Source organism: Hyalella azteca, unplaced genomic scaffold (genome assembly GCF_000764305.2).
Source record: "Hyalella azteca isolate HAZT.00-mixed unplaced genomic scaffold, Hazt_2.0.2 contig2748, whole genome shotgun sequence".
In the NCBI taxonomy this organism is placed as follows: domain Eukaryota; kingdom Metazoa; phylum Arthropoda; class Malacostraca; order Amphipoda; family Hyalellidae; genus Hyalella; species Hyalella azteca.
The window spans coordinates 30986-43998 of NW_025933011.1; the positions used below are offsets into that span (position 1 = coordinate 30986).

The 13013-nt window shown below is 38.4% G+C and overlaps 1 protein-coding gene across 1 annotated transcript; it reads left to right on the forward strand.

The window, feature by feature from the left end:
* The first annotated feature begins 712 nt into the window (after window positions 1–712).
* LOC108681271 lies at window positions 713–12677 on the forward strand. The gene is made up of 7 exons (XM_018170292.2): window positions 713–1034; window positions 1737–1805; window positions 8733–8992; window positions 9260–9421; window positions 11070–11204; window positions 11758–11971; window positions 12276–12677. The coding sequence occupies exons 1-7, from the start codon at window positions 713–715 to the stop codon at window positions 12626–12628; spliced, it is 1515 nt and encodes a 504-aa protein (XP_018025781.2). The 3' UTR covers window positions 12629–12677.
* The last annotated feature ends 336 nt before the right edge of the window (window positions 12678–13013 follow it).

A 13013-nucleotide genomic window follows, 5' to 3' on the forward strand; every position in this document is an offset into this window, starting at 1 on the left:
ATGAGCGATCTACGTCGACTCAAACTTAACCAAAATATTTTTTTTCTGCATCTAAATCTGGAATGAATGACGCGACAATGTTTTTTATTCATGTTAAAAGTCGCATGCTGTTCACAGTCAGACTGAATTTAAGAGATTTGTGTACCGCAACCCTATATTCTGGGTCCTGCCAGTAAGAAACTTATAAAAAAATCTGCCAAGCAACATCCGCCCCAGCGTCACCATCTTTCCAGCGTGCCAAGATTCCATTACATTTCTCGTCAAACGTTCGAGAAACGCACTCCCTTGAGAGGAGAACTTCCCGTGCCAATAAAGACGAACAAGTTTCCTTGGAAAAAAAGTTGCGTTTCTAGCCTGTGAAATATGGACCACATTCTGAGAAAATTGGCTCATTAATGCCCGACAGATGCCGCTTCTCCCAATTAGACGCTTGTGTGTCCCAAGAGTCTCAAGGAGACCGTGAAGTCAGACAAATGTCCAGTTTATCTACAAGAAGAACGGCAGAGATCTGGCCACGAATTGCCTCTTTACGGATCTTGCTTTAATAAGAAATTTTTGTTTCGAATCTCGAAATGAGATGATAATTGATTTCAGAGTTTATTAATTTATGCGTTTTTCAAAATTTATTCTGTGCTGGGGAAATTTTGTGGGAATTATATAGACTTGGAATTTAGTGTTCACCAATATGCTGGCTTATTGATACTTCAACTCCATGGTATTTTATCTCTATTATTTCGTTGGGACCAAGTCATCCCAGTACATCAAGTCATCCCAGTGCATCAAGTCATCCCAGTGCATCAAGTCATCCCAGTGCATCAAGTCATCCCAGTGCACCAAGTCATCCCAGTGCATCAAGTCATCCCAGTGCATCAAGTCATCTCAGTGCACCAAGTCATCCCAGTGCACCAAGTCATACCAGTGCACCAAGTCATCCCAGTGCACCGAGTCATCCATCCAAGTATTACTACTCTTTCTAGCAAAAGACATGCTTTTCGTATCTCAGTCAATAGCCCTCGACGAATGCTTTGTTCTCGGCGTGAAAACTTCAATTCCGATAATAAACTCGTAGAGTGAGTTTCGAATGTACAAAGTCGTATTTTAAGCCTGGCTATGAAAATCAGTTACGAACACATCTCAAACAACTCATAATGTTCGCTTGACTTCACTATTAATCTCAAATCCGTCGTTCGCTTCATATGTGAAAATCAATCTTACTTGCATTCATATTTATGTACATGTATGATGTGATGGTGCAAATATCGTTAACTGACATGGTTGATGCGCATAGATATTATACGTTATTGATACGTTAAAATTCCATCCACCAATTCTGAAAATAGAATGAATACATCGTCTTGATCTTTCGCAGTGGCGGATGTAGTACTGCAAAATCTGGAAATAATGTGAATTGTGTGTCGGAACGTGAAAGAATCCTAATTTTCATTTGGATTCGTATATGCCATTTTCTGGTAATATCGCACATAGCAGATGAAAATTTTGGACCAAAAATTTAATTTATTTTCCAAGTCTCGATTTTTCTAATTTATCACGAGTAAAATTATTGAACACTGGGAAAAATCTCATTATAAAACTCATTGGAATGATGTGCAATGTCTTGCGTGATGTGAAATTAGAATATCAATCATATAAATGCACATTTATTACCATATCAGTAATAATAGAATTAGAGGGTTTCAAACACGAAACTTATCTCATTTTGTCCCCTGTCTCAATAGGTGCTGGTAACATGGCAAAAGTGAAGCTGTTGCTGCTGCTGCTGCAGCTGATGAAGATGTCATTGTCTGGTGAGTGAATGATTTCATTTTCCGTTTTATTCTAGATATTATTTTGATATAATATTATAAATATAAAATTATTCCATTCAGATATTGTGCTAAGACTTCGAAAAACTTGATGGCAAAATAAAAAGCACATTTCAGAGACCTAATATTTGTGTGCAACTCAAGAAGAAGGTCAAATGAAAAATAAAAATCTTATCATGAGAGAGGGCTTCAAACTTTTTCAAAACTTGAGCACTATCTTCAATAAAAGACTTCAGCTGCTCACTCTTCAATTTATTATGAGTCAAAACGAAATCTCGTTTGAATCGAAACGTTTTTCCAGACAATATCTCTCGCCTCCAGGGCTCCGTCCTCAGTTAAGGAAAACTGCTGCTGCTGTAGCAGATATTGTAGCGAGGTTCTGAAGCTGCACACGAGTATATTTTTCACCGTCATGTTTAGAATAAAACATGGTTGTTTCAATAGTGAACAAATTATATACGATATTGTCCAGGCTTATATTGTGAACATTTAAAACCGGAAAAAGCAATAGTAATGGAGAACAAAACTTTTATACACTGATAACTCGTGCATTTTTGGGCATGAATCTAAATTACCTAGCGATTTTTGACACGAAATGGTTTACCGAACATCGTGCGAAACATAAATTATGCCATTTAAGAACTAATTCTGAACAATTCGGAAACATATGCAATATGTCATGATAACGCTTAGTATTCAAAAACATATTTACTGCTAGGAACAAAAATGTGTTAAATATATAAGAAAGACCACTAAATTGACACGCACAGACTAATTTCAACAGATAATACTTACTTAAGTACCCTCGTATTTTTATGGCGTAATTAACCGCTCATCACATCTGGTAAATGATGAAGGACAAAACCCATTACAATTAAATATGACTCGAAACTAGATTAGATAAGCACTTATAGGGGACTAAATATTTTGCAGATCTACTTTTACTTTACTTTTTTTAGGGCTTACTTTACATGTACAGTTTTTCTTATTATTTCGAATTCCATATCAAAGGGAATTTATTCAAGAGAAAAGTGAAAACCATATAAAATTGGATAAAATTAGTGCATAATTTAAATATTTCCAACACTGAAAATACAAAAATTTTAGAATTTAACTTCATTGAAAACTAACCTTCAAGGGTTCCTCTGCATATCAAAAGGGGCTCGCGTATAAAATGAAAGGCTCTCTTAATTTGGACGAGAATAGAAGTTTCTTATAGTAAAAATTAAATTCATTTATAAATACTGTTAAAAGAGCACTAGCCATCTAAACATAAAAGGTTCCTTCGCTAATACAATATAAACGTTTTGGCAGAAGCACCTTCAGCAAGCTTTTGTAATGTTTTCAGTCAAATCTGCCGTTACAGAACATTATAGTTCGAACTCCATTTAAGACGTTCAGTTCCATCCTCACTGATATTTCACGGTGTTTTGGGTGCATGGCGGCGTCCTCGTGTGTTAACGTCCTTGGAGGGTAATCCACCTGGCACCAGCGTCATCAATCATTGTATTGCTACCTCTCTGGTACGACGGATCTTCCATCATTTTATTTGGATTATTGGGCGTTGAGAAGAAAAACTGCTGGCGAAACCTCAAGCCGCGGTTTTCATGCTCCATCAATATAACAATTTTCAGCATACTATTTATTCAGCGGTTAGATATTTATATCTTCTAGCGGCTCTTAGCATTTCTGCGTAGCTTCTTAGTCGGTATAAGCTTAATTACCGCTTGTAGATGTGATTAAGAATTGTTTGACCAATAATTTCGAATTTCAAATTTCTCGGTCGTGGATCATCATATCTTGCATTGATTCGCGTAATGTTTAATTACACCCATTCATATCACAGACTCAAATATAAAACTTTAACCTGTTGATCATCTGTAACGGTTGCTATTGTTGGCTGGTGTGAGTGTGGCATACGCCAAAGATCAAATTCTTTTTTATCCTCAAGTCTGAGTTAAGTCATTATTTTCAGCGCAACTTGATGACATTGTTAGTGCTATATTCATAGCTTGCACAAATAAGATGTCTACGGAAGCTGACCCACGAGGTAACAAAGAATTTCATGGGATTTACAAAAAAAAACGCAGAATGGTTTACAATATAGTAAAAAAAACTTGTGCGCATATTGATCATAACATTCGCAAATTTACAAAAGCCGTAATGACTCTAAACCAATTAGCTTAGAATTGGAAAATAAATGAATAAGTAATGTCAAAGGAATTATTTATCTCATTCTGATTTGACTAGTCTATTCACAGAACTGACAAATTCCTTCATCGAATAACGATGATGGTAACAAAAAATATCAAACCATTGAGCAGCTATAGTGACAATCCAGGAAAATATTTGATCAGATATGAGTGAGAGTATACTTTTTAAAGAAAGCTGCAGTTGAAAGTTTTCGTTGCTTCCTCAGTACCGTGAAAAAAATAAATACGGGTACTTCTAGATTAAAAGCAAAAATTATTTTGCATGCCTCATCTGCGACTCTTGAACGAAGAGCATGTAAACAAAAGCGAGATGATATCGAGACATCTTCGGTCCCAGCCCCGGCCGTTGGTTCTTCCGCCGCGTACTCGCGCCGAAAAAGTGACGATCACTCCTTTGATCAGCACTAATTAAGGGTATGCAAGCCCCTAAATGTTGGACTTGACCTATCAACATATTCAGGTGCTTGACATTTCAGTAAATATTAAAAAAATTATTCTTGCACAAATGACAGCGAAACCAAACACTACCATCTGCCGATAAGCGGAGCATAAATTTGGTTGAAATTTCGCTTCCTGTCTCAAGCATTAAATCCAAGTCAGGATCATCAGGCAACTTAGGATGGCAATAATTACTTTTGAGAGCGCGAGTTCTAGCGGCGTTCACATCAAATGAGTCCAGAGAGCAACGAAATTGACTACCATCTGGAACCTCAATTTAGTTGCATGGCCGCCGCTTCAGATTTATGGCTCGTACTAGCCGAACACTGGCGAGCAATGATCGTGTCTTGGTGCATGAGGGACAGACAAGCTGGCGATCTCTGATCACTTACCAGTATATACTGGTTTAGTTTTCAAAGGAAACGCTTAGAATTTGATGTGTACTTAATCAAAACTTAATTTTTTCAGCGTTTAAAACTCGTGTGACTCTAAATTTTTCGATATATCAAATGATTCTTGCAGCTTAATTTTAACAGTAGCATTATTATCTGGAAAATTTATGAAAGAATTCGCATGAGACTCCAATAAATGTATAAATAAATAAATACTCCATTAGCGTGGGGTAGGTTGCTGTCATTTGGGTGGATCGCGCTGCGGCAGCCGGAGAGCAGCGGTTCGTCTCACTCACTGACCACAGTAGTCAAGAGGCAGATTCGAGCATTTATTGAATCTGACCATCTGGTGGCTCCGGAAGAGAGAGTGAGGCGGGAGTCGGGAGACGGAGATCAAGAGCTCGGAAGGCGAGTGGCCAGCAGGCTGGCCGATGGTGACATAAGGGGGGCTGTGCGTATGCTGGCATCATCGGATGATATTGCCCCGAGGGACGATAGAACCCGAGAAGTGCTCCAGCAGAAGCATCCTCCGGCACCTGAGGACCTATCTCTCCCTGAACCTGCGGGAGAGGACTACCCACCTCCTTCTATTGTAGGGGAAGGGGATGTGAGGAAAGCCATTGCTTCCTTCAAGCCGGGTTCAGCGGGTGGTCCGGACGGGCTCCGCCCGGGTCATCTGGTGGCCCTGANTCCGGTGAACGCAGAGAGACTTTATGGTTGGAGCAAAGGTTGGGTTTGGCAGTGCAAAGAGGCAATGCAGCCAGCATCCTAACAGCAGTTAGAGAAAAGTTCGACGTGGGCCCGCTCCTCACTCGCGTCACAGCTCAGTGACTCTCGGAGTCGGTGTAGGCCACCATCAGAGGCGTTAAGGTCGGGGCCCTGATCATTGACATGAAACCTTTCCCTGTTTTTAATTAATAAAATTAATTCCTTTTTGTTGGAATGGTGAGTGTGGGAGGCCTTATTTAAAATAATAAAAAAAATATATATATATAAATGTCAACAAGATGCGAACGTTCAATATAGCAGAATATTAAATGCTCCCAGAAATACGTTGACTTCAAAACGTTTAAACAATTCAGGATGCAAGCAAAGTTCTTTGCCATTTTAATGACAGGTGAAGATAATCAAATAAAGCAGATTAACGACTTGCTATCGTTGTTGGAATCGTTCCAAAGTCAGCGTATTATTTCCTACGAGCTAGTGAAATTGAAGTTCAGTTCAGATGCGTCTAATGATGCGCCGCTGCGGAGGCTACGAACAAATGGATGAAGCACTTCATAAAATGATCGAAATTTGTCCATGTTATGCTGGGAAGGACTTAGGGGACCACTCTAGCAGATGAGGAAGAGTGTGCAGACTGTTGCCGTTTTGGCTAAGCTAAACCAAATGGGGTCATTGGAAAGTTTTTAATTTAATCAGCAACAACTGCTAAGCGAAATAATTATTCATGGACTTTATTTGGAGTATGTTACACATGTAAGTTAATCTCATCCATCGCGGTGCAGTTTAGATGAGTTTGAAGTATTCTAGAATCTAGACAATTTACATCACATTGCAGCTGCAATGTTAATAGATTTTTCTACATTGCGCTTAGAAATTCGCGTCGCTTGATGGGTATTAGAAATAGGTATTCTTTCTCGGCACAATAACATGGATTTATGTATTATATTTGAACATTGCACTACTTGAAGCTTATTTATCAATTCAGATAAATTAACCAGCGATTCATCAATCATTCAGAAACTTTTTACAGCACGGGACATCATAACTTTCAATGACAATAAACTCGTTCAATTAATATATTCTTTTGGTTGCTGCTTCAGAAAATCTTTATTGGTGCAAAAGTTACACATATGTATATTTTGCAAGTGTTACTCGATACCTTAGGAATAACAATTTTCCCTCTGAAGATCAGAAGCTTGGGCAATCAAGAGCATACAATGAAAATCATTCAATGATGAAGCTATGATAATAGTATTATATTTTTATAAACAAATTCAATTTGCAGTTGGTATTGCCAGTTTTACTGAAGTGTGCGAGTCACCAGAGCTGAGCATGGATAGTTGGGTTGGGATAAAGCCGAACATGAAGGGCCACTCTCACTAATTGGTCCCCCAGTTCACTGCTACCAAGCATGTGAAGGACGCCCACTGTAACGACGCATAATTCTCTGCCAGGGCAAGTGTTCGGCAAGCACTAACGATGTTTGCCGATATTTAATGATACAATATAGATAATGATGCAGTCAATACTTTAGTTCCTGAGTTTTAAGAGGGTAATCGGATGCATCATTAGTTGCGTGAAATTTTTCCATTTAATAACAGAGGCAAAGAACTTTTACAGTTTCAACGGTCAATGATCCACCTTTGGATTTGAGTTCAGAGATTTGAACGCAATTATTTGGAGCAATTTTCATGAAATAAGGAATACATTTTCATGAAATAATGAATTGCACGTTTTACAAAGCTACCGGCACACGACGGTGCATTCTGCGATATTCCGTGCTCTGGTTTAATAATGGAGAAAACTTCATAATAATAATTTATCATAGGAATTATTATAATTAAATTAATAATTGTTACGTATATTCGTTTGGCGAAGGATTTGAATACACGATTTTTCGTTCAGTTGTCTTTATAAAATCGGTTTCTGTAAACAAACAATATACAAAGATAAAAATGGTTACATAAAATTAGTATTGCACATAAAGGTATAATCGAGAAGTAAAATAATTTATTTCGAACATATAACACGATAAAAGTCAAATATACACGTTACACGAATCTTCAAAAATAGAACACACACGTACCAAACATTTCCTTCAGTACAGTTCATAGCCAACACCGCAACTGACGCTATAGATGCTTTTAAAATCGAACTAAAGTAAAATGTCACTGACACACATGCATCCGGCGAACGAAATGTACAAGTGAAGCGCATTTGAGAACCAGGTATTCAACAATAATCAAAAAAATCCCTCTTTATTCGAAGGAGTGTTTGAAATGAAAACTAAAGTTTGTAACGGTTTTTGTAAATATAATCGAGAGGTAAACAAAATAAATATATAATTACGTACTAAATCAATATATCAACAATCTAGGACGAGTTTTGGTTACTGACTGAATTTTGTCCGCTTCAGAAGTCAAATTATTTACAACAGCAATCATGCAACATGAACTAGATTAATATGAAGGTAAATCGATTCAGTTAAAAAGTAATACCAGTCAGCGTAATTTTTTCTAGTACATAAGTAAGTGGTGAGGTTATATAAAATTTACCAAAGTGCTACATAATTGCAAGGGTTCGATTTATGACAAAAAACATGCTTCAAACTTATTGACTTTCACGCCCACATAATGTTTGCTTATCCTCAACGTTATTACTCGAGCTTATCTTGATTGCAAGTGTAAAATAATTTGATTGTGACATGTTTGATGAGCCAAACATACAGTAACAAATCAAAATTAAATGAATAAAATGTACATAAAACTGAAAGAATTAAAAAACAGAAAAAATTAAGTAATGATAATATTTGTTATAAACTGATATGGCTATATATTGAAGGGAAAGACGCAGTTTTCGCTCTATGAACTCGGTTAAAAATGTCAGTAAACGCATGCTAACAGAATATGAAAAAAATTATCCATAAACAGAGTTTCCTCATATCTTCGCGTCGTGCGCCTGTGCATTACAGTATTCAACGAGATTTTATTTACGACAGAAAGGTAGCGTATATAAACCATGCTACACACGTCTCCGATGTCTCCACCAATTTCTTACAGCAGTTGTGCAATAAACTTGACGATTCCCCTTGGCGACGTAAGAAAATATCTTGCGGAATTTGAATGTCATTCTTGTTGCAGGAGCATATGAGGAAATTGACGGGAGGGCTCGAGGAATTCGGTCGAATGGAGACCAGACGAGTGCTTCCAGACACTTGAACGGCGCTGCAGAGCGCAACATTAGCACCACAGAGCCCAACGCAAGCACCACTCACTCGGGTGATCGTAAAACGAGCTCTAACAACACCTTCATCATCACTTCGACCGCCACAACTGCACAGGCTGGAGAGATCGTCTTTCTCCCATGCACCATACCGCCTGATATGGCAAAACATGCACAGGTGAGCCTAAGTCAACATGCCCATCACTTCTTGGATAATTAGTATTAAAGTTAATTAGCACCAGGGAGCATCAAGTTTATGCTTGTATCATCGGTTGATTAGTAATGTGCGATCGATCTCAATAACTTTTCCTTGGATAATTACCATTAAAGTTAATTAGCTCTTAGGGCAACAAGTTTGTGTTAGGATTACTTATTGATCAGTAATGTGCGACTTAAATGACAGTTCCAAAGCAATATTCCAAAGTTTTTGCGATATCTGTAACAGGTATCGTGGGTTCGAAGGCAAGACTGGCACATCCTAACCTCTGGTCTCCAAACTTATACCAAAGAGCAGCGCTTCGCCGTGCACCACACAAATGCAACCAACGAATGGACTTTAGCCATAAAATACGTGGAGGTTCCTGACCAGGGCATGTACGAGTGTCAGGTGAGACTCCCAAGGGTAAATTGCCAATTAAAATTCAAATAGAAGAATCCAAGTCGGAATTGTGTCTGCACTAGTTAGTGTTTAAAAGACTTCTTCTATGAAGTCTAACGAAAATCATGAGGACTTTCTAATTTTTTCCAAAATTTTCGACGGGTGAGAATCTCATGTTCCTAACAACGCTTTCTGACTTTTAGGGAAAATGAAACCTTTTTAACCATACTGAATGATGTTCAAAACTAATTTCTCGTTTTCTCTGCCAATTCGAACACTGTCCCTTCAAACCAGGTACGCATACTCTTTACCATGCGATGTTCGCGTTGAAACGGAAGCCATGACTACTTTTTAGAGGGGAATACGCGGAGAATGCAGATGCATTATCTGGCACTCTGCTCAATTCACAAGACCGTCGAGCTCATCCTCCGAAATGATGCAAACCCATTTGCTAAGCTCGTGCTTCTCATGGCTTAGACTCGAGTGTGTTTTAGGAAGGAAAAGTACTAAATGGAGAGATTTGATGCACACAATCCCAAATACGACAATTTCAAACGAAAATGTCGAAGAAATATAAATATTTCATCATACAATTTTGATTTCTTGATAATTAAATTATTTCTTCGCGTTGCATAAGAAAATTTCGAGGTCGAATAATAATATTTGCAAGTCTTTACAATCATTAATTCACTTAAAGTCAGCACAAATTTCCCGCTGTTCTCATACATGTCTGTTTCACAATTTTCACATCTTTTTGGCACCAAACGATTGCCACATCTTTTTGGCTCCAAACGAGTGCCATTTTTACTTGTAGATCGTAGGAGCATCAAAAACTTTTAAATTAAGGTAACATTTCTAACATGTAGATCGTAGGAGCATCAAAAACTGTTCAACTTAGGCGGCATTTCTAAATTGTAGATCGTAGGAGCATCAAAATTTGTTCAATTTAGGTGACATTCCTAACTTTTAGTTCGTAGGATCATCAAAAACTGTTCAATTTAGGCGGCATTTCTAAATTGTAGATCGTAGGAGCAACAAAAACTGTTCAATTTGGCCGACATTTCTAACTTGTAGATCGTAAGAGCATCAAAATTTGTTCTATTTAGGCGACATTCCTAACTTGTAGTTCGTAGGATCATCAAAAACTGTTCAATTTAGGAGGCATTTTTAAATTGTAGATCGTAGGAGCATCAAAATTTGTTCAATTAAGGCGGCATTTCTAAGTTTTAGATCGTAGGAGCAACAAAAACTGTTCAATTTGGCCGACATTTCTAACTTGTAGATCGTAGGAGCAACAAAAACTGTTCAATATAGGCGGCATTTCTAACTTGTAGATCGTAGGAGCATCAAAAACTGTTCAATTAAGGCGAAATTCCTAACTTGTAGATTGTAGGAGCATCAAAAATTGTTCAATTTAGGCAGCATTTCCAACTTGTGGATAGTAGGAGCATCAAATACTGTTCAATTTAGGCGGCATTTCCAACTTGTAGATTGTAGGAGCATCAAAAACTGTTCAATTTAGGCAGCATTTCCAACTTGTAGATTGTATGAGCATCAAAAACTGTTCAATTTAGGCGGCATTTCTAACTTGTAGATCGTAGGAGCATCAAAAACTGTTTAATTTGGGCTGCATTTCTAACTTGTATCTAACTTGTAGATCGTAGGAGGCGGCACGGCGATGTCTCAGCTCGTTCACCTGACGGTTCTGTCGCCCCGAGCGATGATCCCTGGCAACGGCGAGCACCACGTGGACGCGGGATCAACCATCACCATCGAGTGCTTCATCCAACAGGTGATAGCTTCTGTTTTTTTTCTGTCAACGATCACCATCGAGTGCTTCATCCAACAGGTGACAGCTTCTGTTTTTTTTCTGTCAACGATCACCATCGAGTATCATCCAACAGGTGACAGCTTCTGTTTTTTTTTCTGTCAACGATCACCATCGAGTGCTTCATCCAACAGGTGACAGCTTCTGTTTTTATTAATTGCATTAAACGCTATTGTCTCCTAAAAAGTTCAAGGTCGTACGTGAAACTGTAGCCTGTATTGAGTAACATTAACACTCGACGACTGTGTAACATCGTCGTTTACAATTAACGAAAAATTTACTGCTTTAATTTATTAACTTAAAGGCTCACTCAATCAATCGACTTAGCTTTAGAGCATCTTTGTAAAGTATAATCAACATGATTTTAATTGCTCTCAAATAATCCTATGTTTAACTGTGTAATGCCGATCATATACAAATATGTATATAACAGTTTAGCTACCTTATGAATTTAAAAAAACTCATGAAAGGTTGAGAATTTAAAATTAATTTGCATGTCGAATTGTTTGGCCTCCAGAGTGCGGCGCCTCCTCAGTACATTTTCTGGTACCACAACTCGCGCATGATCAACTACGACAAAGAGCGCGGCGGCATCAGCGTCACCATCGAGGCTGAGCCCGACGTTCGCTCGCGTCTCACCGTCACAGACGCACGGCAGTCAGACTCTGGCAACTACACTTGTGATGCTGCCAACACTGAGCCTGCCAGTATAACTGTCTATATCACTCAAGGCATGTCACAAGTTTGGTATGACACTTTATTTCAATTCAAGGCATTAGTGAGTCTACTGAATAATTAACAAATATTTCTCTGGCAACAGCATATCCAAGCCTTTGCTACGTAATGTGTCAATCCCTTCTCATCCGAATAAAATGGGTTGCATAAGAATTATTAGGCTTCTTTATAGATCCTCTTACTTGCCATTAAATACAGCTGAGTTATCGATAGCAGAAGAGTGATTATATTAGCTGAGAGAGAAATTTTTGCTGCCATTGCTTGGTTTCATTCTCCAAATTTCATTTGTCTCGCCTGCAGTGAACAAAATCGCGGCAATTCAGTCCCGCGCCGTGGGTTCGAGCAGCCGTATAGCCGTGATCGCGTACAGCCTCCTGTGGCTGCCGCTGGCGGTGGCAAGCATGCGCTTCACCCCTGCACTGGTCACCCCTGGCGACACCAACACCAGATGGCTGAGCCTCCTCGCCCTCACTGAGGCCGTGAAGACCATCAGTAACTCTGCCCTCGACGCTTCAAGGAGGCCTCGCGCAGTGAGGGAAGAACTCAGATCGCGTGTGCATTTCCTGAACGCTGAGTCGCGAAATGTTCGTGATGCAAACCAAACTGCCGGAATATACGGGAATGCTGTTCCGTCTCAGCAATATTATATTTGACCAAATTCTGAGATCTAAAGTTGAGCTTAAAAACCATAGAATAAGGGTTTTACGGGGTTTTAAAAACAAACCCATGGTTTTAAAACCACAGAGTAAGGTTTTTTAACTAAATTATTCGGATAAATTAAAAATGTATGTTGTCATAGCATTACTTTGGAAAATTTTCATAATTGAGGAGATAATATTAATTTCAAAGGCATACAAATTGTATTCAATGTCAATTTAATGTAAATATGGAGGAATAAATATGCTAGCTTGTGTGTATGGAACTATATATATCTATATATACGGTACAGTTTTTATGAAGTTTAGCCGAGGATTTGTCCATTCTAATGAATGACAGAAATTTTTAATTGCTTTCTTATTTGTTGCAAGTTTCAACTGA

Bases quoted from the DNA above. Each gene is read 5' to 3' on its own strand.
- LOC108681271 (XM_018170292.2), top strand. From the start codon at position 713: ATGGTATTTTATCTCTATTATTTCGTTGGGACCAAGTCATCCCAGTAC. The intron at 9,422-11,069 runs GTGAGACTCCCA...TCTAACTTGTAG, and splicing joins AGGGCATGTACGAGTGTCAG to ATCGTAGGAGGCGGCACGGC. The intron at 11,205-11,757 runs GTGATAGCTTCT...TTTGGCCTCCAG, and splicing joins TCGAGTGCTTCATCCAACAG to AGTGCGGCGCCTCCTCAGTA.